Source organism: Entelurus aequoreus, linkage group LG08 (assembly GCF_033978785.1).
Source record: "Entelurus aequoreus isolate RoL-2023_Sb linkage group LG08, RoL_Eaeq_v1.1, whole genome shotgun sequence".
Classification (NCBI taxonomy): Eukaryota; Metazoa; Chordata; class Actinopteri; order Syngnathiformes; family Syngnathidae; genus Entelurus; species Entelurus aequoreus.
Genome location: NC_084738.1, coordinates 56,680,563 through 56,707,482, shown reverse-complemented (window position 1 = coordinate 56,707,482; position 26,920 = coordinate 56,680,563). Strand labels below are relative to the sequence as shown.

At 41.1% G+C, this 26,920-nt stretch overlaps 1 protein-coding gene across 2 annotated transcripts in view; it reads right to left on the bottom strand.

The window, feature by feature from the left end:
- The window catches only part of erbin (erbb2 interacting protein), a 98,365-nt gene that overhangs the window by 28,226 nt on the left and 43,219 nt on the right, over positions 1-26,920 (bottom strand). For both annotated transcript variants that reach the window (XM_062056847.1, XM_062056845.1), the window contains exons 3-4: positions 1,991-2,185; positions 1,640-1,757 (exon numbers count right to left, since the gene is read on the bottom strand). In XM_062056847.1, the coding sequence (XP_061912831.1) occupies positions 1,640-1,757; positions 1,991-2,176 (304 nt within the window). In that variant the 5' untranslated portion in view covers positions 2,177-2,185. The remainder of the gene's footprint in view (positions 1-1,639; positions 1,758-1,990; positions 2,186-26,920) is intronic.

Sequence of the window (26,920 nt, the reverse complement as noted above, 5' to 3'; positions counted from 1 at the left end):
GTCAAATATGCCACTGTGTACGAATGCTTCATTCAATCATTTTGAATCCCGCTGGCAGCCATTTTGTGTTTACTCGTATTGAGGAGATTGCGGAAGCAGGATTCGTACAACGGCAAGTTTTTGATTGTATTGAGAACTGAATTTTCTTGAAAAAAAAATGCAAAAGCGGATTTATTTCAGTGTGAAGACTCTCTCTCGTTTAGTGGCGCCTAATCCAAGATCACACACATATTGCCCATCTTTTAACCCCCTCACTTCTCAATTCTCTCCCCGCTCCTTTCTCTCCACTCGTAAGCTGCTTATTTGCCGATGTTAAAGTACTGTAAGTGGATTTTCTTTCTTAAAATGTTTATTATTATAGCAATATGGTTGGTAATGTTAAAGATTTTTGTCATTTCTGATCGTTTGTGAAGGCACTAAAAAGACTTCTTGCGGTTTGGTAGAGCAGCGCACACAGCACAGCAGCTTGTTATTGTTGTTGTTTTGGCTTGTTAATAAAAGAGACAGTCGATTTATCACCTCCGTGTTATGTTTGTTTGATATACGGTAAGGCAGGGCCGATAAAACAATATCAATGTATATCGCGATAGACACAATTGACATCAATATAAAAGGCGTTCGATAAAACATTTGTTACGTAGTTATATTTTTAGTTCGGAAGAAACCAGAAATTATGAAGCAAGATGCGTTGCATTAAGTCACTCGCGCTTTGGGAACCCAGTTTAACAGGAAACAGGAAATGTCACTCAGCAATGGGAGTGACAGTCAATCAGGAAACAGTGTCTACCAAGTTCTGTTGCGCCGTCTTTCTCTCTCGCTGTGGATTCTCTGCATGTAGTGAGGAGAGAAACTGGGATTTGGTTTTGTTGGGTTTTATTGCAGACGATGCAGCAACATCCTGACATTTCTAATGTGTCATCTTAATGAGCAGCTTCCCAAACTACTCTGTGCAATGTTCAACAGCTCATACACTACTGCCATCTAGTGTCTCGAAACTGCAACTACCTTTACATTTACTGCAATTATTTTTACCTCCCGGCTACCAGACACCTTATCCACTGATAAATAGCACCCTCGGTAAGTTGGAAATTGTATTACTTTATTATTGGCAGGCATAAAAATATCAATAATTATCGATATCGATCAATATAAAAAACATAACGTGATTCAGTTTTCCCAGCCCTAATATACAGTACTGTATAGCACATTATATTGTGTTCAAAGTGTACATACCACAACTAAAATAGGGACTTTGAAGAGGTTGGACCCCATTATTCATATTTAAATGGTTTCTTATGGAGAAATGTGCTTCACTATACAAACTTTTCGATGTATGGACCCTTTTTTGAACCAATTAAGTTCGTAAATCGTGGTTCCACTGTACTCCTTTGTTGTTCTTGCTATTTATTGAGCAACTTGTATTAACAGTGATTAGAGCATATGAATTAAGTTAAAAAAAGGATAAAAACACTAAAAGGAATCTATGCCTCGCTTGGTGTACAGGTTAACGCATGTCACAACAGTGGTTGTTTTCCCATACTATAATGTTGTTGTATGTATTTTCCAGGGTACTTTGATTTGACTGTTCTGCCAAAGCGATGCGGACACACAAGGTCAAAGTGGGGGCAACTGTGCTTACTGTTTTTGCTGACATCAAGCTCCCTGAGATTGATGAGGTTAGCGATCCCGGCTGGCAACACGGTCAAGTCATTATCTGGCATGCTCAGTCGCTGGAGTAGCTGGCAGTTGAACAGTTGCTGGTGACACAGAGTGAGAGGAAGGAGGTAAAACTCTGCACATGAAATCCAAAACCAAAGACAGTCAACTTCTTTCCAAGGTCAAGTTATTGCACACGCAGTGGAACCTGTAAAGGTTCAGTAAGGTGTTGAGTAGTTCAAGTTTGTCATGTGTGATGTACACATTACCCTCAGCAGGAGCCGACATTTTTATGTTAAAACTGCCTTACAGAGCCAAAGTAGGCCTTGCTTACTTTAGGCAGCTCCTCAATCTGGTTGGCATCAAGGCAGAGCTCCTGCAGCGTCTTCTCAAAGCTAAAGATATCCTTGGGAACCGTCTCCAGGCTGCTGTGGGAGTAGTCGAGTGACGTTACTGCCTCCTCCTCGCCTCGCAAGCAGCGGCACGGCACCAGACGAACGAAGAAGCTCCGTTTCGACATCCTCAGGCACTGCAGGAGGCAAGAAGAAGAACGAAGATGTAGAGTTATCAAGAGGTGCAGGCTTACGACAGCTTTAGTTGAATGGGAGTCTTATGCAACTCCTGTTTTCGTCCGTCCATCCATCCATTTTCTACCGCTTGTCCTTCTCGTGGTCGCGGTGTCCTGTTTACGGACACTTTATTTTTAAGACTATAAGCAGTTGACCTTTCCTACCCTTTTTCACCCTGCAACTCATAATTGCGGCTAATTTATGGATTTTTCTTTGCAAACGGCCATAAAATTTTGTATTCAACAAATAGTTTTTTATAAAACACAAGACACTGAAAAGGTGTGTTAATGTTTGTGCTACGGTGCCATCTTTTGGACAAGTTTGATCACTGCAGGTGCTGCGGGTTGAACGTCTACGGTATTTTATTCGGTTTAGTGCCTTGAACTGGAAGTACAAGTGCCGTTTTGTCTACTAGTCATCCATAGTGTTTTTACTAGTATGGTTTCTTCATCACTCTAAGCAATAGAGGTGGGGGAAATTTTAGATTTTTAGACATGAATGATTATAGAATCGATTAGTAAACGTCAATAATCAATAATCGATATATTTATTATAAATAAAGTAATGCAGACAGTTTTAAAATGTGTCTGACTGCAGAGAGCCACCTCACAGAGAGAGCAGACCAGCTCCTTTACTATCTGGCAATTATGGTCCAGTTTTGCACACATTTTCTTTAATTTAATAAATGTGGGAATTAATTTAGTTGTTTCTTATTCCAAATTATATTTGTTTTTTTTAAGTATCAAGTGATAAACGCTTATTTTGTGAAACGAGAAAAAAAAAATGTAAGTGTAAATGTTAGTATTTTTACCTTATAATTAAAGTTAAAGTTAAAGTACCAATGATTGTCACACACACACACTAGGTGTGGCGAAATTATTCTCTGAATTTGACCCATCACCCTGGGAGGTGAGGGGAGCAGTGGGCAGCAGCGGTGGCCGCGCCCAGGAATCATTTTTGGTGATTTAACCCCCAATTCCAACCCTTGATGCTGAGTGCCAAGCAGGGAGGTATTTTTGTATGGTTTCAGTTTCACAAATTCCCTTAGTAAATTCACATAAAACGTCACCGTGGAGTTATTGAGTCTGTTTAGCTGATTGGAGAGCTAGCTTCTACAGCTAGATTGGTCCATGTTTTGTTTGATCCGCCGTTTTGCCACCGTGTTACAAGCATCATTTGGAAACAATTAAGGTATGTAAATAAACATTTACAAAATGTTTGTGTAAATAACTCATTTCACAACATATATATCTATGGCTTATAGTCCGATGCGGCTAATATATGTAAAAAAAAAAATTTCTTCCAAAATTTTGTTAGTGCGTCTTATACACCGGTGCACTCTGTAGTCCGGAAAATAGGGTATGTTAAAGTCAAAACTAGGGCTGGGCGATATGGCTTTTTATTAATATCTCAATAGTTTTAGGCCATGTCACGATACACATCTCGATATTTTGCCTTAGCCTTGAATGAACACTTGATGCATATAATCACAGCAGTATGATGATTCTATGTGTCTACATTAAAACATTCTTGTTCATACTGCATTAATATATGCTCATTTTAAACTTTCATGCAGGAGGGAAATCACAACTAAGTTAATTTCCCAAAACTGTATTTATTAAACAGTTATTAAGCAGTGGCACAAACATTCAAACCCACTACTACCGACCACGCAGTCTGATAGTTTATATATCAATGATGAAATCTTAACACTGCAACACATGCCAATACGGCCGGGTTAACTTATAAGGTGCAATTTTAAATTTTCCGCTAAACTTCCGGTTGAAAACGTCTATGTATGATGACGTATGCGCGTGACGTCACTAGTTAAACGGAAGTATGGTACCCCATTGAATCCAATACAAAAAAGCTCTGTTTTCATCTCAAAATTCCACAGTAGTCTGGACATCTGTGTTGGTGAATCTTTTGCAATTTGTTTAATGAACAATGAAGACTGCAAAGAAGAAAGCTGTAGGTGGGATCGGTGTATTAGCGGCTGGCTGTAGCACCACAACCAGGAGGACTTTGACTTGGATAGCAGACGCGCTAGGCGACGCTAGCCGCCGACCGCACGGATGATCGGGTGAAGTCCTTCGTCCTTCCGTCGATCGCTGGAACGCAGGTGAGCACGGGTGTTGATGAGCAGATGAGGGCTGGCTGGCGTAGGTGCAGAGCTAATGTTTTTAGCATAGCTCTGTCGAGGTTCCGTAGCTAAGTTAGCTTCAATGGCGTCCTTAGCAACAACATTGCTAAGCTTCGCCAAGCTGGAAAGCATTAACCGTGTAGTTACATGTCCAGAGTTTGGTAGTATTGTTGATCTGCTGTCTATCTTTCCAGTCAGGGATTTATTTATTTTGTTTCTATCTGCATTTGAGCCCGATGCTATCACGTTAGCTCCGGAGCTAAAGAGCTTCGCCGATGTATTGTCGTGGAGATAAAAGTCACTGTGAATGTCCATTACGCGTTCTCGACTCTCATTTTCAAGAGGATATAGTATCCGAGGTGGTTTAAAATACAAATCCGTGATCCACAACAGAAAAAGGAGAAAGTGTGGAATCCAATGAACCCTTGTACCTAAGTTACGGTCAGAGCGAAAAAAGATACGTCCTGCACTGCACTGTAGTCCTTCACTCTCACTTTCCTCATCCACGAATCTTTCATCCTCGCTCAAATTAATGGGGTAATCGTCGCTTTCTCGGTCCGAATCTCTCTCGCTGCATTGTAAACAATGGGAAAATGTGAGGAGTCCTTCCTCCGGTGACGTCACGCTACTTCCGGTACAGGCAAGGCTTTTTTTTTTATCAGCGACCAAAAGTTGCGACCTTTATCGTCGTTGTTCTCTAATAAATCCTTTCAACAAAAATATGGCAGTATCGCAAAATGATCAAGTATGACACATAGAATGGATCTGCTATCCCCGTTTAAATAAAAAAAATTCATTTCAGTAGGCCTTTAAGTTGAGTGAAATAAAACACAATTTTCCCTCTAAGGAAAAAAATCTAGTTTATGGGTGACTAAGTGAAAATGCTCGCAAGAAGGTGGAAGTTGAGTGGTCAGCGTCCACCTGCTTTTATTTTTAATACAGCACAGGTTTGATAGTGTGGGTCCACACAGGTTTCATGCGGAATGTAATCCAACAAGAACGGCTTTGTTACTTGAAGCATGTAGAGAATGTTGGCACATGTTTGTTCTGCTACACAGAACCCTGCCACCAAGTTTTTTTTCTTTCTGTCAAATGATGATCGGATGACATGAGCCGTAACAACAACCCTCTGTCTTGGTTAACAACAGGCAGCTTCTACTTTTAGAACTGCTCACAATGTGATTCACGAGTCCAAAACTTTTTTCCACTATTAGAAGACACAAGAATGTCTTTTAAACCTTAAAACGTGCCTCTTTACTGTAGCTGGACTAAAAACTTTGGCAGAGCTTGGCAATAAAGACAAATCAACAGAATAAAAAAAATCTCTAGAATAAAAAGTGATGCTGTAATTTGTTTTTTTGACCCAGGTGTGTGGGTGTTGAAAGGTCAGCTTGGCTGGTGAGGATCTTCCAACCAAAAGGTTGGCACGCACACACGCGTACGCACAAACACACACTTGATGTGGTTTTATGTCCTACACACTACACACTCTTCACCATGACATCAAGGTAGTGACATTTAAATACTCTCAGTTATCAGCTGCACCAGCAGTGACGGAGGACCACATGGTTCTAATCAGGCAGGGAACTGAGTGTGTGGACACTGTATGCTGCTGGTCAGTGTGCGAGGACTGGGAATGTGTGGTGTATGTGTGTTAACGCATAAATACTGTAGTAGCTTCTTGTAATAGTAGACTTACCAACGTAATCTTGACTCATAGAATGTAGTTTGTATTGATGAGGAATGCAACTGTGCAAATTTTTTTTTTTATTCAAGTAAACATGCTATAAAAGGTGTGCATGTAATGTTCTATTTTCCGACTCAAGCATCTTTGTTTGTGTTTTTGTTACTTCATCCCAGCAGCCTTTTGACATACCGTATTTTTCGGACTATAAGTCGCAGTTTTTTTCATAGTTTGGCTGGGGGTGTGACTTATACTCAGGAGCGACTTATGTGTGAAATTATTAACACATTACCGTAAAATATCAAATATTATTATTTAGCTCATTCACGTAAGAGACTAGACGTATAAGATTTCATCGAATTTAGCGATTAGGAGTGACAGATTGTTTGGTAAACGTATAGCATGTTCTATATGTTATAGTTATTTGAACGACTTGCCATAATATGTTACGTTAACATACCAGGCACGTTCTCAGTTGGTTATTTATGCGTCATATAACGTACACTTATTCAGCCTGTTGTTCACTATTCTTTATTTATTTTAAATTGCCTTTCAAATGACTATTCTTGGTGTTGGGTTTTATCAAATACATTTCCCCCAAAAATGCGACTTATATTCCAGGTCGACTTATACATGTTTTTTTTCCTTCTTTATTATGCATTTTCGGCCGGTGCGATTTATACTCCGGAGCGACTTATACTCCGAAAAATACGGTACATGTGTTTTTTTTGTTTACCTAGTACTGTAGTTAGTTCTTACTCACAGAGCGTTTGTTTATTTTACCCTCACTGTAGATTTTTATCACCTCAAAACTATAGCATTTGTGTTAGTTCTTGTGCCTTTTCTATAAGAGCAGTTAAATAAAATACTATGCTTGTCAATCACTGCTTCTGCTTGTGCATCCAGGGTCCAACCAATACAAAAAAATATAATGCATAAACTAAAAAAGCACTTGGAGAGCGCAGACCTGAACCAGGTTCCATCTCCCAAAATAAAAAAAATCATGAATCTGGATGGAAACATTTTGAGCTATCTACAGCAGAACGAAAGAAACGGCATAAACCCTTTTCAGTCATCCACTTAAGAGATCCAATAAAATATTTTTTGCATGGTTAATACAGATTATTAGTAGAGAGGGAGGGCGATAACCGATATCTGGAGCCGATATTCAGTAAAAAGGACATATTAGTGTCAACATTTTGAATAACACTATTACAAACTCTAACACTTAACTTTGTTTAAATCCACAATCCACATTTTGTATTATAATATTTTTGTATCATCATGCATTTTTAGGCAGCCTACGCATGCATGCACGAGCGTAAACATTCGACACATTTGCTGTTATGCAGCTTCTTGTGTAGCACAAACTACTCTCTACCCTTTTTGTGTGTCCCTGCAATAAATCTACACCAGTGGTTCTTAACCTGGGTTCGATGGAACCCTAGGGGTTCGGTGAGTCGGCCTCAGGGGTTCGGCGGAGGTCAAGACACACCCGACTCATCGTGTGAATAAAAACTTCTCCCTATCAGCGTATTGTGGATACGGTAAAAGCAGAAGTCACACTAATTTGCAGGTGTGTAATTTGTTGTGAGTTCATGCACTGTGTTGGGTTTTTTTCTTTGAACAAGGTGATGTTCATGCACGGTTCATTTTGTGCACCAGTAAAAAAAACATAACTTTGTCTTGAATTTGAAAAAAAAAAAATCGCTAAAGAAGGGTTCGGTGACCGCATATATGAAACTGGTGGGGTTCGGTACCTCCAACAAGGTTAAGAACCACTGATCTAGACTGAATTTAGTTCAACTTTTTTAATCCCTCTCTCAATCACACAAACATCAGGGCTTTACGCTTAGCTTTTTCAGTAGTAGCACCAGTTCTACTAAATAAAAAAAAAATATTAGCAGAGATAAAATTAAGTAGCAATATGAAATGTCTTAAATATCACAATTTCATCATTATTAACACTCAAACAACGTACACGTGTGCACTCATACATATAAACACAATGCCATCATAAGGCCTGCCACAACCCTCAATTAAACAGAGCATTCGTTCAATGATTATTACACTTAAAATAATTAAAAATAGAGGTAAATATTACTATATATTTTCAATTACATTTTTTTTTAAAGGCAGATACCCAAAAGAGGCTGCTACCTATATATGTCAAAATGACAAATATTGGCGCTAATAATCCTTTGATCCCTAATCCACTTGCTTTTTTTGGCTGGTGGGCTGCGAGCTTAGACACAGCTCGTAACGTAAATAGAAGGCAGTCCTTCTCAAATAGTTGGGGGGTGAACCACAAAATGCAATGACTCGTTCCTTATCCCATTTTGGACATTCCTTGAAAGTTTTATCAAAACGCACCCACATCTTTTATGTTACCAATTAACAAACAGCCAAACCCTGGCAATTGTATAACCTCCTAGCAGAGTGTAATAACACAGTCAGTAAATGTAAAGCAATTAAATTGTTGGGATAATTGAAAATTGAGAGAGCAAAGCTAACACACCTGAAAAACTAATGTGGTTTGAGGTTGAGCTATAGCGAGACGCAAGAAGCCAATTGAACCACCAAACAATTATTCTCAGCATGCACAAAGGACCAAAAGCTGGCAGGAGCAAGAAGGTAGTAGGAAGAAAGCATGTCCTCTAACACACTTGCATCATATGTACAGCGCTGCAACATTGCCCCCGTTTGTTTGCCACCAGTTAACTTGTTTGCAAACTGTCTTAATAGGTCAACTGGAAAAAGGTCAATGCTCAGGGGCAAAAAGCATGCACAGCGCCACCCAAAATAGATATACTTTTTCTAATTCATTCATTACTCCCAAGCATACTGGGACAATGCAAGGAGTCAGATTCATAAGGCTACCACCACTACAACATTTAGGAAGAGAATCATGAAGAAGGCCGCAGACTAATGAGCTCCTCAGTGCCAATAACACAAAATGACCTACATCTACATGGCCGACTGCGCTCGCACATCCTCGGCCCGTAACCAACTCTTTGAAGGTTTTAAAAAGCGCCGCGATCGATAAGTTCCAGACATGATACTTCCCTCTCTTGGCCTACTTATTTATACACGTTTTAAGATGTGGCAGCACGCTGGGCTGCAAAAGCCCCCCAGTTTGCGTGAGTAGCCGCCATGTGGCGACGCGCCCCAAAAGTGGCGGTGAATAAAACAAGAGGACAAACACACATTCCCACTTTATTCTCTTCATCAGAGCCTGGAGGCGGTTTCCCAGTCACAAAACCTCCCAGCACCTCCTGGGTCAAGGATGTTGTCATAGAAACTACTGTTGCATTCCAGAAAAATAGAAAGTCGGAAATGTCAGACCTCCGACTAGGAAAAGTGCAATGGAATGCCACTGGATGGAGTTCCTGCTCAGAAAACTGGGGCAAATTGATCCTTTCAATCTTGGTGTCGTCAAAAACAAATAAGTCAGCCAAGTTTTTTGTTCACATTGATGTCTGACCTCATAAGATCTAAGCGGGACATTTTCCACTTCTAAGTCTGCTTAAATGCAGTTTAAGGTCACCGGTGAAACCTTTGTGACCCTGACGTCGTAGTCAAGCTGGTTTTGCCACAGTTTTTGTTGAAGAATCACGACTCAGATATAAGTGATGGTTGTGCGCAATTTGTTGCCGTTTGGGTGAAGCGGAGCACATGTCAGCAGCAGCAGCGAGCAGCGAGCAGCTTGTGTTATTAATAGCGAGTGGCGCTGGTCTGGTTGATATGGCACAATGCGATTAGCGCTTCCTGAAAGCAGCTTTTGATCCAGATTGTGGCTCGCCTGGATTGTCGGCTACAGCTGAAACATATTTGGTAGAGATTACAAACACAACTGGCCTGGAATGAAGTCAACCAGATGGCCTGTAGAGGAAACAGAGTGAAACGTCTACGGTGGGAGGTGAAGATTTTCCCACGCTTCCCATGATGCAACTACTTACCGCAAAGATCAATTCAACAAACAAATTGGAGCTCCAACAGATTGCGTATGACTTAAGTGGTTCGTCCTACTCCTAAAATTTGGTATCAGTTGGACAATACCACTAGAGATTTTCTGTAGCGTCATGTAGACACATTCAATACATTTTATCTTGACGTCCACTGCTGTGTTTGAGAAGTGTCCAAAGTTATCAGTTCAGCAGGAAGTGAAAAGCTGCTGGTATCATAGAGGGGGTTTGCAACAGACTAAAACCTGAAGTTCCAGTTTCACTCTCTGCAGTGTTGCTTCTCACCGAAGCTCTGAGCTCTCAGTGGTCCTGCGTGACTGGGGAAAACAAAACAGTGATTGTTTGGCCTGAAATGAGGGTGAGTAATCTGATCTGCGTGGAGGACAAAGTGGCTTTTAGCAGGAACATCTACACTGCTGAGCTCTGAGCGCACGTGAAGCAAACGACAATGATCCATATCATCAACTTAATCAGAGCCGGTGTGATTCATCTCTTTGAGAATGTGCAAACCACATCAGAGCAGCAGCAGCAGCAGATGCACAAGGCCAGTTCCTGTCATTGTGTGTGCAGCATCCAGAGGGTCCTCAACGCTACTCCCGTGGAGAGGGTTATCACATTTACACTAATGAATAATTCTCACGTTTTATCTGTGGATGCAGATGGGCCTTAGGCACAAGAAGACTATTTTCTTCCACTTAATTTGCCGAGCCCTTCACCTACTGGAGGTTATAGAGATGTCATAGATTCCCACAGGACCACAGTCCATTTCCATAGGGGGATCTACTCAGGCTTTTCCCACAGCACGCTATGTGCATTAATTTCTTATCAAGACAACCTGAAGGGAGACTAATGCTTTTCATTCCTTCCTGACATCCAAACAACATTGGAGTGCTGGGTATAGTCAGAGAAGCCAACGCGTCTCTACAAGAACTGGATTGTATCAGAAATATGTGCACCACAACATTGCATAACAGTAGAGGTGTAACACTACATGTAATCGTAATCAGATTTTTCCGTTATGAAACAGATACCAGTACAGTACAGAGGCGTACAGCGCTCCGGGACACTACGCATCAGGTGGAGAGCAGGAAGTGTTTGTTTACCAAGTAGCTGCAACAAAAACAATGCAGTAAGGCCTTTGGCTTGCTGAAGAAACGACTACATTAGTGCCTAGGTCAGTGGTATCCAAAGTGTGGCTCGGGGGCCATTTGCGGCCCTCAGCTCAAGTTTTACCGGCCCACGGCACATCATTCTAAAAATACTAAACCTTTTTTTTTAAACATTAAAAAGTGGAATAAAAGAGCAAATAGGTGAAATGCAATGAGAAAAAGTTGCATTGTTGACTCTAATACATTTTTTTAAATAATTTCTCAAAAAATAATAATGAATCAAAATCAATGTTGCTATGAAATATTGACTGATTTAAGGACAGAAAGGACACAAATACAACAAACAAAAAAAACACAAAAAATATGAAAATTATTTTAAAAAATACATACAAATGATATACTAATACTAATTATACTAATTATTATATTGATTGTTATTATAAATATATTAAACTAATTACACTATATATTATCTGAAACTGATACAGAGATTTAAGTGTTAATGGGAAAAAAAAAAAAAAAAAAAAGCATGACCGTTTTATTTTTGGATCCCCAAAATTTTTGTGGAATTAAAAAACACATGTCTTTGCTAAAAAAAAATGTAAATAATAAATTCAAATCAATTTTGCTATGATTTATTGACCTATTTAGGGATCAAATTACTTCACATCAAATATTCCACTTTGAAAATCTTTTTGGGAAAAATGTTGTATATTTTGTATTTTTGCTCATAAAATATTAAAAAATAAATACATACAAAATAACTCATATTTATGTGTGAGTGTTGTCTGTCTATCTGTGTCGGCCATGCAATGAGGTGGCAACTTGTCCAGGGTGTACCCCGCCTTCTGCCCGATTGTAGCTGAGATAGGCTCCAGCGCCCCCACGACCCCGAAGGGAATAAGCGGTAGAAAATGGATGGATGGATAAATATACAGTATATATACAGTATATATATTTTCACCTGAAGTTGAATTAGAGATTCAAGCGTTTAAAAAAATAAAATAATATATGACTTATTTTTAACCTTTTTTAAGACTGAAACCCTTCTGGGTCCCTAGGACCTAACTTGAGGAAGCCCCAAAGGTTAAAAAAAAGTGTATATTGTATTGGTTTTGAAAATGAAGAAAATATCAAATCGGCCCCCGCGTGCTTTGATTTTTCAGTGTGCGGCCCTCAGTGGAAAAGGTTTGGACACCCCTGGCCTCGGTGAAAACCCTCTTCCAAAGTCTACCGACTTTAATAGACATACAATCGTTTTCAAACTCTCAGTGCACCTCCATCCATCCATCCATCCATCTTCTTCCGCTTAACCGAGGTCGGGTCGCGGGGGCAGCAGCCTAAGCAGGGAAGCCCAGACTTCCCTCTCCCCAGCCACTTCGTCCAGCTCCTCCCGGGGGATCCCGAGGCGTTCCCAGGCCAGCCGGGAGACATAGTCTTCCCAACGTGTCCTGGGTCTTCCCAGTGGCCTCCTACCGGTCGGACGTGCCCGAAACACCTCCCTAGGGAGGCGTTCGGGTGGCATCCAGACCAGATGCCCGAACCACCTCATCTGGCTCCTCTCAATGTGGAGGAGCAGCGGCTTTACTTTGAGATCCTCCCGGATGACAGAGCTTCTCACCCTATCTCTAAGGGAGGGCCCCGCCACCCGGCAGAGGAAACTCATTTCGGCCGCTTGTACCCGTGATCTTGTCCTTTCAGTCATGACCCAAAGCTCATGACCATAGGTGAGGATGGGAACGTAGATCGACCGGTAAATCGAGAGCTTTGCCTTCCGGCTCAGCTCCTTCTTCACCACAACGGATCGATACAGCGTCCGCATTACTGAAGACGCCGCACCGATCCGCCTGTCGATCTCACGATCCACTCTTCCCTCACTCGTGAACAAGACTCCGAGGTACTTGAACTCCTCCACCTGGGGCAAGATCTCCTCCCCAACCTGGAGATGGCACTCCACCCTTTTCCGGGCGAGAACCATGGACTCGGACTTGGAGGAGCTGATTCCCATCCCAGTCGCTTCACACCAGTGGAGGCTGGTGACTTCCAGAATTGAGGAGGCCATTTTTTTCCGCTTGCTCACTTCACTCGCGATGGAATGTTCCCTGTTCTCTTATCTGTCTTTGTGCTGGCCAAAGGCATACTATTTGGAGTGTAAGCTACAGTCAGAAAGTTCTTGCTGATGCAATTCATTGTGCAGAGCTTAGCCTTGTGCCTTCCTGAAGAAATTACATTGCTGTAAGTCTATGAGCCTGCCTGATAATTAAGCTGAGAAATGACATTTGGATGTTATATAAACGCCAAGTGAACATGTATAAAAGGCAGGAATTTTAATTATGTAGTTAAAAACAATTTTGTTTAGCTTACATTTTTCATTCTTCTACAGCTTCAACATGTAATCACCAATTTAATCAAGTTTAGCATATAAAAAAGATAAGATAACACTTTCTTTATCATATGTAGTTTTATTCAATATATTTAATATAAAATATGTAAAAATATGGTTCCAGTTGGCTTTATCTGCTGAGAAACTCAGACAAAATGGAGTGTTATTACTACTGAGAACTAGTGGTGTAACACTGGTAGAGACATCTAATTAGTTCAACTCACATCTGGTTTAGCTGAGGGGCGGCATGCTCTCTCCTGGACTCCACTCCTGCGCCAGAATCTCGCCGATTTCCGAGGTCGTTTTAAGCAAAAGTATTTGGCTATATGAGCTATAAACTTCACGGATGATAGCCAGGGGTGTTCTCTAAATTTCCTGAAAAGCACAAGTTGATAGGACACTCGTAGCCACTATGGCGAGTGTTTGTTTGACTGAAGTGGCTGGCGAATTCTCAAAATGGCTTCTGTGTTGATTAGGAAAGGAAAGGATTGATTCCAAATGAACCAGTAGGATGTGATTGGACGAACAAAATGTCAATCTTTCAGCCCTGGACACAATGCATGGTGAGGCCAGGCCTCCGTTGCCCACCCATTTTCAGTGATCTGGCCAATCACATATTGGCATGAAAAAGCATGCATTACATTGACTTCTATGAGAAGCTAATTTCCTAGGGGAGGCCTGGCCTCCCTTAATACAAACTGATAGGGAAATCTGGCCTGTTGCTTTACAATTGCAATATTGGGTTTTAGCCATGGGAACATTTAGATTTATGAACAAAACTAAAATAATATGAATATAAAAAATAAAAAATATGTTTTTTGTTAAAATAAATAAATAAAATAAATATATTTATTGTTTTTTTTAAATCTCTCTCTTCTCTCAAATTATTGGGGAGGCCAGGCCTCCTCCACCTCTATGGAGGAGCCTCCACTGCTTCACACTCAGCTGCGAACTGATCCAGTGAGAGCTGAAGATCTTGGCCAGATGAAGCCATCAGGACCACATCATCTGCAAATAGCAGAGACCTAATCCTGCAGCCACCAAACCAGACACCCTCAATGCCCTGACTGTGCCTAGAAATTCTGTCCATAAATGTTATGAACAGAATCGGTGACAAAGGGCAGCCTTGGCGGAGTCCAACCCTCACTGGAAACGGGTCCGACTTACTGCCGGCAATGCGGACCAAGCTCTGACACTGAATATACAGGGAGCGGACCGCCACAATAAGACAGTCCGTTACACCATACTCTCTGAGCACTCCCCACACGGTCGAATGCCTTCTCCAAGTCCACAAAACACATGTAGACTGGTTGGGCAAACTCCCATGCACCCTCAAGGACCCTGCCGAGAGTATAGAGCTGGTCCACAGTTCCACGACCAGGACGAAAACCACACTGTTCCTCCTGAATCCGAGGTTCGACTATCCGGCGTAGCCTCCTGTCCAGTACACCTGAATAGACCTTACCGGGAAGGCTGAGGAGTGTGATCCCACGATAGTTGGAACACACCCTCCGGTTCCCCTTCTTAAAGAGAGGAACCACCACCCCGGTCTGCCAATCCAGAGGTACCGCCCCAGATGTCCATGCGATGTTGCAAAGTCTTGTCAACCAAGACAGCCCCACAACATCCAGAGCCTTAATGAACTCCGGGCGGACCTCGGCAACCTCAGCCCAGAAATAGAAGAGCCCACCACAGATTCCCCAGGCCCTGCTTCCTCATAGGAAGACGTGCTGGTAGGATTGAGGAGGTCTTCGAAGTATTCCCTCCACCGATCTACAACATCCGCAGTCGAGGTCAGCAGAACACCATCCTCACCATACACGGTGTTGACAGTGCACTGCTTCCCCTTCCTGAGGCGGCGGATGGTGGTCCAGAATCGCTTCGAAGTCGTCCGGAAGTTGTTTCCCATGGGTTCCCCGAACTCCTCCCATGTCCAAGTTTTTGTCTCCGTGACCGCTGAAGCCGCACACCGCTTGGCCTGTCGGTACTTGTCTGCTGTCTCCGGAGTCCTATGAGCCAAAAGAGCCCGATAGGACTCTTTCTTCAGCTTGACGGCATCCCTCAGTTGCACCTTCATACATTATATACATTTCCTATTTTATTCATTGAAATGTTTTATTATTTTTATGTACATTTTATTTCAAATAAAAAAAATTAAAGCAGTTTACAAAAAAGCTAAGCAGATTCATGTTTTGCATTTGGTTCCTGTGAACCAAACATTGACCTTAAAACCAAGGTTTGTACTGAACCGTGATTATGGTGTGATTATAGCGTTACACAACAGTGATGCATTTTGACAAAAGTGTTGCACATGAAGGCTCCCTTTAAAAGTTTTACAAACTTCCTGCAAAACCACTTCCTGCACACGGTTACGACGTAAATCGACTCTGCTGAGGCCGCAGTCGCAACTTGACGTCAGCTTTGTCACAAGCGCCACAAAATCGTGCAGGAAAGCTCTAACTGTGAATAAGAGCGTTAAGCATGCTGTAGTTGCTTGCATGCATGCTAGTCTATAGTGCCTTTCAAACTGGGACGCTGCCCTCATGTTCTAACAGCATGTGTGCAATGTGCTCTTCATCTTTGCACGTGTGTTGAGCAAACAGCTGCAACAGGATGAACAGGTCTGCTGTTTGACATCATGTTTACATAGAACGTTGCACTGTTCTGGCTACCCAGCTAGTGAACCTATTGGAAATCAAAGGACACTAAATGAACCACTTGCTCAAATCTTTCAAGTTCAAAAGAGCATTGCAGCGTAAACAGTTGTGCAACACACAAATAATATGCTTACATGACAACAACATGGTAGAAATGCATTTTCTCTGTGTTAGCTTTATCTTTGTAAAGAAACAGTCTGCAATTGTCCCTTATCTCATGTATAGGGTCCAGGACTTTGGTTTGATGCAATGTACCTGTCTGGATTCATGAGAAAAGACCGAACCGGGTCACACAGGAGTGAAGGTGCCAGCGAGATTTAAATAGTACAGCACAAAAAAAATCACCAGTGCCTGTGAGTTCTTAATTAAATATGAGCTCTAGTTAAGTACCAGCCTCTGGGACTCATTTGTATGGAATCAGAGTGACATGAGCACCCTGCAATCTTGCACTAGTACAGTCCTTCTCAAATAGTGGAGCATGGAGTGGTGCAGCCCCTTTAACCCCCGCGCTTGACCACGGCGACCATGTTTTATCAGTAAATAAATGATAAATGGGTTATACTTGTATAGCGCTTTTCTACCTTCAAGGTACTCAAAGCGCTTTGACAGTATTTCCACATTCACCCATTCACACACACATTCACACACTGAGGGCGGGAGCTGCCATGGAAGGCGCTAACCAGCAGCCATCAGGAGCAAGGGTGAAGTGTCTTGCCCAAGGACACAACGGACGTGACTAGGATGGTAGAAGGTGGGGATTGAACCCCAGTAACCAGCAACCCTCCGATTGCTGGCATGGCCACTCTACCAACTTCGCCACGCCATGCTTCAAACCCCGTTTCGAAAAGCTGTGCACTACAAATCGTTCTCATTGTAGCCATTAATCTTGACTTCCTCATTTTTATTAATCATTAAGTGTTTTGAGTTAATGTTGCTGATTAATTGGAATTTATTGAGTTTATTTTTCAGTTTCAACTGGCTCAAGTCATTAAAAAAATATTTACAGTTTAAATAAGGATTGTATTTTTTTATTTTTTATTTCTGGCAACTTGAAATGTTTTCTGTTAGACTAAAAAGCAATGTTGATGTTATTCATTGTGGTAAATTAATATATACACGTATATATATATATATATATATATATATATTTGTATATATATACACTACCGTTCAAAAGTTTGGGGTCACCCAAACAATTTTGTGGAATAGCCTTCATTTCTAAGAACAAGAATAGACTGTCGAGTTTCAGATGAAAGTTCTCTTTTTCTGGCCATTTTGAGCGTTTAATTGACCCCACAAATGTGATGCTCCAGAAACTCAATCTGCTCAAAGGAAGGTCAGTTTTGTAGCTTCTGTAATGAGCTAAACTGTTTTCAGATGTGCGAACATGATTGCACAAGGGTTTTCTAATCATCAATTAGCCTTCTGAGACAATGAGCAAACACATTGTACCATTAGAACACTGAAGTGATAGTTGCTGGAAATGGGCCTCTATACACCTATGTACATATTGCACCAAAAACCAGACATTTGCAGCTAGAATAGTCATTTACCACATTAGCAATGTATAGAGTGTATTTCTTTAAAGTTAAGACTAGTTTAAAGTTATCTTCATTGAAAAGTACAGTGTTTTTCCTTAAAAAATAAGGACATTTTAATGTGACCCCAAACTTTTGAACGGTAGTGTATATATATATATATATATATATATATATATATATATATATATATATATATATATATATATATATATATATATATATACACCGTAATTTCCGGACTATAAGCCGCACCTGACTATAAGCCGCACCAGCTAAATTTAGGGGAAAATGCAGATTGCTCCATATATAAGCCGCACCCGACTATAAGCCGCAGGGTTTTGATGTGTAATTAGCGTAGTATATAGGGGTTCCTGCTACCACGGAGGGGATTGTCGGGACAGAGATGACTGTTTGGGAACGCAAAGCGTCCCATTTATTAACAATAAATCTTTCAATCATTCAATCAAACTTTCACATCTTTGACATGGCGAACAGCATTCGTGCAGAGTACAAATAATACAACGGTGCAAAGTAATACAAAGTGCTCGCCTGTACGTTATCAAAATAACCAGCCTACCGGTATATGAAAAGTCAGTCTTTAATCATTGTGTCATCGTCTTCCTCCTGCGTACTAAAACCACCGAAATCCTCTTCGTCCGTGTCGGAGAAGAACAGGCCGTAAATAAGCCGCACCCTTGTATAAGCCGCAGGGACCAGAACGAGGGGAAAAAGTAGCGGCTTATAGTCCGGAAATTACGGTATATATATATATATATATATATATATATATATATATATATATATATATATATATATATATATATATATATATATATACAAACCCCGTTTCCATATGAGTTGGGAAATTGTGTTAGATGTAAATATAAACGGAATACAATGATTTGCAAATCCTTTTCAACCCATATTCAGTTGAATATGCTACAAAGACAACATATTAGATGTTCAAACTGATAAACTTTTTTTTTTGCAAATAATCATTAACTTTAAAATTTGATGCCAGCAACACGTGACAAAGAAGTTGGGAAAGGTGGCAATAAATACTGATAAAGTTGAGGAATGCTCATCAAACACTTATTTGGAACATCCCACAGGTGAACAGGCAAATTGGGAACAGGTGGGTGCCATGGTTGGGTATAAAAGTAGATTCCATGAAATGCTCAGTCATTCACAAACAAGGATGGGGCGAGGGTCACCACTTTGTCAACAAATGCGTGAGCAAATTGTTGAACAGTTTAAGAAAAACCTTTCTCAACCAGCTATTGCAAGGAATTTAGGGATATCACCATCTACGGTCCGTAATATCATCAAAGGGTTCAGAGAATCTGGAGAAATCACTGCACGTAAGCAGCTAAACCCGTGACCTTCGATCCCTCAGTCCGTACTGCATCAACAAGCGACATCAGTGTGTAAAGGACATCACCACATGGGCTCAGGAACACTTCAGAAACCCACTGTCAGTAACTACAGTTGGTCGCTACATATGTAAGTGCAAGTTAAAACTCTCCTATGCAAGGCGAAAACCGTTTATCAACAACACCCAGAAACGCCGTCGGCTTCGCTGGGCCTGAGCTCATCTTGCAGCCATGAAATTCTAAGTTAATTATTATTTGCAAAAAAAAAAAAAAGTTTATGAGTTTGAACTTCAAATATCTTGTCTTTGTAGTGCATTCAATTGAATATGTGTTCAAAAGGATTTGCAAATCATTGTATTCCGTTTATATTTACATCTAACACAATTTCTCAACTCATATGGAAACGGGGTTTGTATAACATTTACATAATAAAAATCAACTACAGGCTTCCCAAATGCTGTAATAAATTAAGCATGATGAGTTGACTTGAAACTGTTTAATGTTGCACTTTTTATATGTAGAAGAAAAGTTTTTTAATTTTATTTAATCTGAGCAACAACTTGAGGCAGTTTAATGTTGATTAACGTGGGCAGAATTATTATAGTGTTCCCAATGTTAAAAGGATAAAGCCTTTGTTTACAAATTTGGTAAATAAATAACCAAAACATTTATATTTTGTTGTTTTCTTACTGTACCGAAAATGAACCGAACCGTGACCTCTAAACCGAGGTATGTACCGAACCGAAATTTTTGTGTACCGTTACACCCCTAATATAATATATATATACACTACCGTTCAAAATCTTGGGGTCACATTGAAATGTCCTTATTTTTTAGGGAAAAGCACTGTACTTTTCAATGAAGATAACTTTAAACTAGTCTTAACTTTAAAGAAATACACTCTATACATTGCTAATGTGGTAAATGACTATTCTAGCTGCAAATGTCTGGTTTTTGGTGCAATATCTACATAGGTGTATAGAGGCCCATTTCCAGCAACTGTCACTCCAGTGTTCTAATGGTACAATGTGTTTGCTCATTGGCTCAGAAGGCTAATTGATGATTAGAAAACCCTTGTGCAATCATGTTCACACATCTGAAAACAGTTTAGCTCGTTACAGAAGCTACAAAACTGACCTTCCTTTGAGCAGGTTGAGTTTCTGGAGCATTACATTTGTGGGGTCAATTAAACGCTCAAAATGGCCAGAAAAAGAGAACTTTCATCTGAAACTCGACAGTCTATTCTTGTTCTTAGAAATGAAGGCTATTCCACAAAATTGTTTGGGTGACCCCAAACTTTTGAACGGTAGTGTACATATATATATACACACACACACACACACACACACACACACACACACACACACACACACACACACACACACACACACACACACACACACACACACACACACACACACACACACACATATACTTATAACAATTTTATAGACAGATTATGTTTATAGTAGCTGCAAAGAATAAGCGGGCACAAAATGTTTTCTTCTTCTTGGGGGGCGCAACAAACTAATTGAGAAGCACTGCGTTAGTATTAAGCTTTGTTTGACTGACTGATTAGAACACCAAAGATGCAAGAAAGATATGAGTTTGGTCACAGTGAAACCACCAAGACTGATGAGGAAGCAGTTTAAGGCTGCAACGGAGGGCTTGTGATCCGGGAGATCACAGATGGTCCAGAAAGAGACACAGATGCACAACATCTGCTTTGTGGTTTTTAATGAGTAATGTTCTTTATGTAAGAACACACTGCTTCTTGAAAGAACGAAAACAGAATAAAAAGGTATATTGTGTGTTTTTTTCACGTTTCAATAAGCAGATTGCAGCATTACACAACATTGAGGTCACAGCAGCACGTTCATGCAGACAAATGCTGCTTGCCAAGTGGAAGAGGACCTCGTTCATCTAAAGCTTTGTTACAAATGGTCATTTTGGTCTACCAACCAACAGCATGAAACCGCTTTAGGACATACCAGCAAGCAGACTTAATGCCTTTTTCACGAGCATAGCCGCAACTCTTGTCAACAAGCTGTCCCACCACTCTGGTCGCTTTGGTGTAGAACACATTAAAGCTTTCTACAGAAAGCTAGGAGTATCCAACAATGATTTCAAATTAGAAATGGTCACAGCTGATGAGGTGCTTAAAAAATTGAGCGCGCTCCACCCAAACAAGGCCACCGGCCTTGATAATATTCCCTCCAGATTCCTCAGGGACTCTGCCTCCATCATTGCCACAATCATCACGCACATAATAAACCTCTCAATTTCACAAGGCCAAGTACCAAAAGATTTTAAGATAGCAAGTAAAAAAGGAAGCAAATTGGAACCTGGCAACTACCGACCTGTTTCTATTCTCAGTTCCATTTCGAAAGTAATGGAAAAAATAGTTTATGAACAGGTCGATAGTTACCTTGCCACTAATAAACTCATGTACAAATTCCAATCCGGCTTCAGAACTAACCACTCCACTGACACATGCCTTCTCTATCTGACCGACCACATCAAACATGAGGTGGACGCGGGAAAATACGGCGGCATGGTCATGCTGGACCTTCAGAAGGCCTTTGACACCGTTAACCACGCTATCCTGTTGGATAAGCTCAGAGCAATCGGATTTAACAAAACCTCATCAAGCTGGATGCAATCTTACTTGGAGGGGAGGGAACAGGTGGTAGAGGTGAACGGCACCGTGTCCCCCCCCCTCTCAGTAAGCTGTGGAGTCCCCCAAGGCAGTATATTAGGGCCTTTACTGTTCCTAATATACATAAACAACTTGTCATCGGCATGCGACTGTGAATTGTTCTTGTTTGCGGATGACTCGGCCTTGCTGGTATCAGACAGGGACAAGTCACAGGTGGAGAAAATCCTCAGTGCTGAGCTCTGTAGAAACTTGCACCTGGCTCGCTGACAACAAGCTATCCATACACTTGGGTAAAACGGAATCCATCCTGTTTGGGTCCCACATCAACCTTAAGAAAGTCAATGACTTCACTATAAAAGTGGGTGACATTGTTATCACCAGGAAGGATGAGGTCACCTACCTAGGTTCCATTCTAGAGGCTAATCTTTCCTGTGATAAAATGGCAACCAAGGTAATCAAAAAGGTCAACCAACGAACGAGATTTCTCTACAGAATCTCCTCTCTGGTCAACAAAAGCACCATGAGGATTCTGGCAGGAACTCTCGTTCAACCCTTTTTCGATTACGCATGCACCTCCTGGTACCCTAGCACCTCCAAAACCCTCAAATCTAAACTCCAAACATCCCAGAACAAGCTAGTCAGATTACCGTAATTTCCGGACTATAAACCGCTACTTTTTCCCCTCGTTCTGGTCCCTGCGGCTTATACAAGGGTGCGGCTTATTTACGGCCTGTTCTTCTCTGACACCGACAAAGAGGATTTGGGTGGGTTTAGTACGCAGGAGGAAGACGATGACACAATGATTAAAGACTGACTTTTCATATACCGGTAGGCTGGTTATTTTGATAACGTACAGGCGAGCACTTTGTATTACTTTGCACTGTTGTATTATTTGTACTCTGCACGAATGCTGTTCGCCATGTCAAAGATGTGAAAGTTTGATTGAATGATTGAAAGATTTATTGTTAATAAATGGGACGCTTTGCGTTCCCAAACAGTCATCTCTGTCCCGACAATCCCCTCCGTGGTAGCAGGAACCCCTATATACTACGGTAATTACACATCAAAACCCTGCGGTTTATTGTCGGGTGCGGCTTATATATGGAGCAATCTGTATTTTCCCCTAAATTTAGCTGGTGCGGCTTATAGTCAGGTGCGGCTTATAGTCCGGAAATTACGGTACTTCTAGACCTCCACCCCAGAGCCCACCTCACTCCTACCCACTTCTCCAAAGTGGGCTGGCTCAGGGTGGAGGACAGAATAAAACAACTTGCACTGAGCCTAGTCTATAAAATCCGCTACACCTCCCTGATACCGAAGTACATGTCAAACTACTTCCTTAACGTAAATGACCGCCATAACCACAACACCAGGGGGAGCTTCACTAACCACGTTAAACCCAGATTCCGATCTAACAAAGGTCTTAACTCATTCTTTTTCTATACCACATCAATGTGGAATGCGCTCCCAACAGGTATAAAAGAAAGGGCATCTCTATCCTCCTTCAAAACCGCAATAAAAGTACACCTCCAGGCAGCTACAACCTTAAACTAACACCCTCCCCGGATTGTTAATAATCAAATGTAAACAATCAAATGCAGATACTTTTTCTTATGTCTTCTGATCTCTCTCTCTCTCTCTCTCTCTCTCTCTCTCTCTCTCTCTCTCTCTCTCTCTCTCTCTCTCTCTCACTCTCACTTTAAGTGGACCCCGACTTAAACAAGTTGAAAAACGTACCATTTAGTGGTCAATTGTACGGAATATGTACTTCACTGTGCAACCTACTAATAAAAGTCTCAATCAATCAATCAATGACAGCATTTATTAGTGAGAAAATCAGCTTGCTGTTCTAACCACATGGCAGAAGATGTGAGTCTGTCCCGTGACAAAGCGGACTGTCTTCACTTAGCGTAAAGAGCTGACCTCAGCTCTGCGTCGGCACAACTCATTTAATCTAACAAGTGTGAAACGAAAGAAGACATCACGAGGCACTTTGTAGCCAAGCGTGGCAACACTTCTATCAAATGTAGATGAATGCGAGCACAGCGGCTATTGTTGAGACCACAACCCCTCTTAGAACTTCCTGTCGGCGGTATAAAGTCTACATGTTGTCTTTTTAAATACAAGAGCGCACATAGATATGAAACCATATTGTTATCACTATTAGGGCTTGAAACGTAATACTAGCATTCATTCTTGTGGCACAGATATGCCAATCTACAGTAGTGGGTGTGACTACAAGGGGGTGGCAGTAGGGCTGGGCGATATGGCCTTTTATTAATATTTCGATATTTTTAGGCCATGTCATGATACACAATATATATCTCAATATTTTGCCTTAGCCTTGAATGAACACTTGTTGCATATAATCACAGCAGTATGATGATTCTATGTGTCTACATTAAAACATTCTTGTTCATGCTGCATTAATATATGCTCATTTTAAACTTTCATGCAGAGAGGGAAATCACAACTAAGTCAATTTACCAAAACTATTTATTAAACAGTTATTAAGCAGTGGCACAAACATTCATGTCATTTCAAAACAGAAAGTGCAAGATTGTCAGAGACATTTTAAAACAAGCTATTAGTGCACTTTTGTGCATGATGTCACTAAATGACATATCAAAACAACACTAAATTAAAGTGCACTTTTTGTACAGAACGCCACTACAATAGTTTAAAACAAATAAAGTGCACTTTTGTTCATGATGTCACACAAGCTATTTCAATAAGTATCACATAAAAATGAGCTGCATATCAAATAGTATATGTCCTACGGTGTTGATGCGGAAATAGTTGCTTCGGCATTTTGTTGGGTGTGGCACCGAACGGAGATGTTGACATGCAGTTTCAAGCACTCTTCATTCTCTAGCAGGTGACTTTTCAAATGATGCTACATTTTAGCAGTGCTGATACTTTTTGTAGCAACGCTTTTGCCGCATAAATGTTCAACATATTCCCGCTTGAAGCCAAACTGCCAGACGATGGACCCTGTGCTGTTTTTCTTGGGAATGAATTCTTCCTCCATTTGTTACCAGATTCGCACCTTCTTTCTCTCGTATTACCACTCGCACCTCTCCGTTAGCATCACAGCTAACGTTACCATGTTGCTACCTGTCTGCTCCATGGGAGCGTGTGACGTTGCTCACATGACGTATGTAAGAAGGTGCGCTTGTTTTAAGTCTCTGTGAGAAGGAGAGACAGGAAAGAGTGGGAAACGTGGCAGTGTAATGCTTGCAGCTAAAAGCAACTGCGTGAGAACGTATACTTGAATATCACGATATAGTCATTTTCTATATCGCACAGAGACAAACCCGCGATATATCGAGTATATCGATATATCGCCCAGCCCTAGGTGGCAGCATGCAGGGCGGGAATTTTTAGTGGCTGCACAGTAAAGTCCTGAAGATAGTGACAAGTGATTTTTCATTTGAACTAATCAAAAGCTCTACTGGGACATAGTGTGGTAAACCTACTGTAGTCACTCTCAACTGGTTTGGATAATGAGATGCACCCAGAATTAATTTTTGGTAGCTTGAATCCTTCTAGTAAGTCAGTTTAACAAGCAGACTGGAAGCCTGAAAGCTAACACTTGTGCATAAGCATCACCATCAACGTGGTGGCTGTACTGTCGCTTTATTTTGTGGTGAGCAGTCGCAATGAACGGGATTATTCCCACCGCAGCAAGAACTTTTGCGGGGACGAAAAGGATATTTGTAGCCTTTAAAAACAAGTTAACACCAACCCTGGAATTGTTGGCTGTCACAGCCTCTGTGGGCTTACAGGACAACGGAGCACCCACCAAGCAGCTATTTGCCACCTGGGGGCTGAAACGAGACGCCTAGTGTACTTGGAGCTAGTTTGGCAGGTGCATCATGTCAGGGGGCCTCCAGCACAACAAGGCAGGGCCCTCCTGTTATCTTTTGTACTACTCGGACTGCGTCTTTTCCTGAGAAGAAAAATGCTGCTTCAGGCAGGACTTCGTCACGAGAAGCAAGCCCCATTCCCACACACTAATTTTTTTAATTCTCCAGTTTCATTTTTCTATGGCTTTTGTGTACACGTGGGGATTTTTTTAAACTTTGGAGAACTCCAGGCAAGAGATCCCAAAACACAGAAAGTCAAAAGTGAGCATTTCCCTCATGATTATAACCAGATAGTTTGCTGGGTTACACAAAAATGTGTAACACAATTTCGTAAAACTTTGTAGAGTGTCCAAGCAATTTGGTGCAAATCCGAATAAAAGTGCAGAAGTAGTCATTTATTTTCACTTTGGTCGTTAAACTTCACTTGCATTGGGGTCCTAGTGAGGCTCAGTTACACATCCGATTCAGTGATTCACGCTATTGGCACTTCTGGACACAGTCTAGGGTGTAACATATGCGGTGTTTTTCCTCCAGGTTTACAGCTTTGGGTGTGTAAGGGTTTAGACTATCATTGACACAAACACACGCACAGTGTAGCAGACTGTACTGCAATCGCCTCTTTACATTTACATATCACATTTTTAGACACCTCAACACTGCAATGTTGTGGTGGTTAAATACCTGAGTTTGTGAAACTCTGGAAAAAAAGGCAAATATAGTGTCAATGTGTTAAAGTTGCAATTGAAGCAGCAGTGAAGACAACGAGGAGTGCACGATAAATATTGAGTCAATTTTAGGAATCATGATATCAAAAATAGCATTCATAAACTTTTTTTTTTTTTTAACCTTAGACTTAGACAAACTTTAATGATCCACAGGGGAAATTGTTCCAAACAAAGGTAAACACATTGAGCACCCCTAACTTGTAGGAGGTTCCAACCTTCCTTACACTCATCAGAGCTCAAAGTGTAAACTAGGTCTGGGCAATAAAACTATGTCTATATTGCGATAGACATATACGGTACGTTTGAAAAACTGATCTTTTTTTTTCCTTCTTCGTTGGAAGAAACCGGAAGTTGCGACGCAAAGTTGGTTGCATGAACAAAGGCACTCCAATCTGGTAACTGAGCAATGCAGGAAGTAATCACTGACCAGGGGGAGGGACACATTAACAGCCAATCAGGTAATAGACTATCACGTTTGGTAGCGCCATCTTATTGTCTCGCCTTTTGATTCTTTGTATGGAGCGAGGAGAGAAACTAAAAATGAGTGCTGCAGGGAGCGAATACAATTTTGATAAAACAGGAAAAGT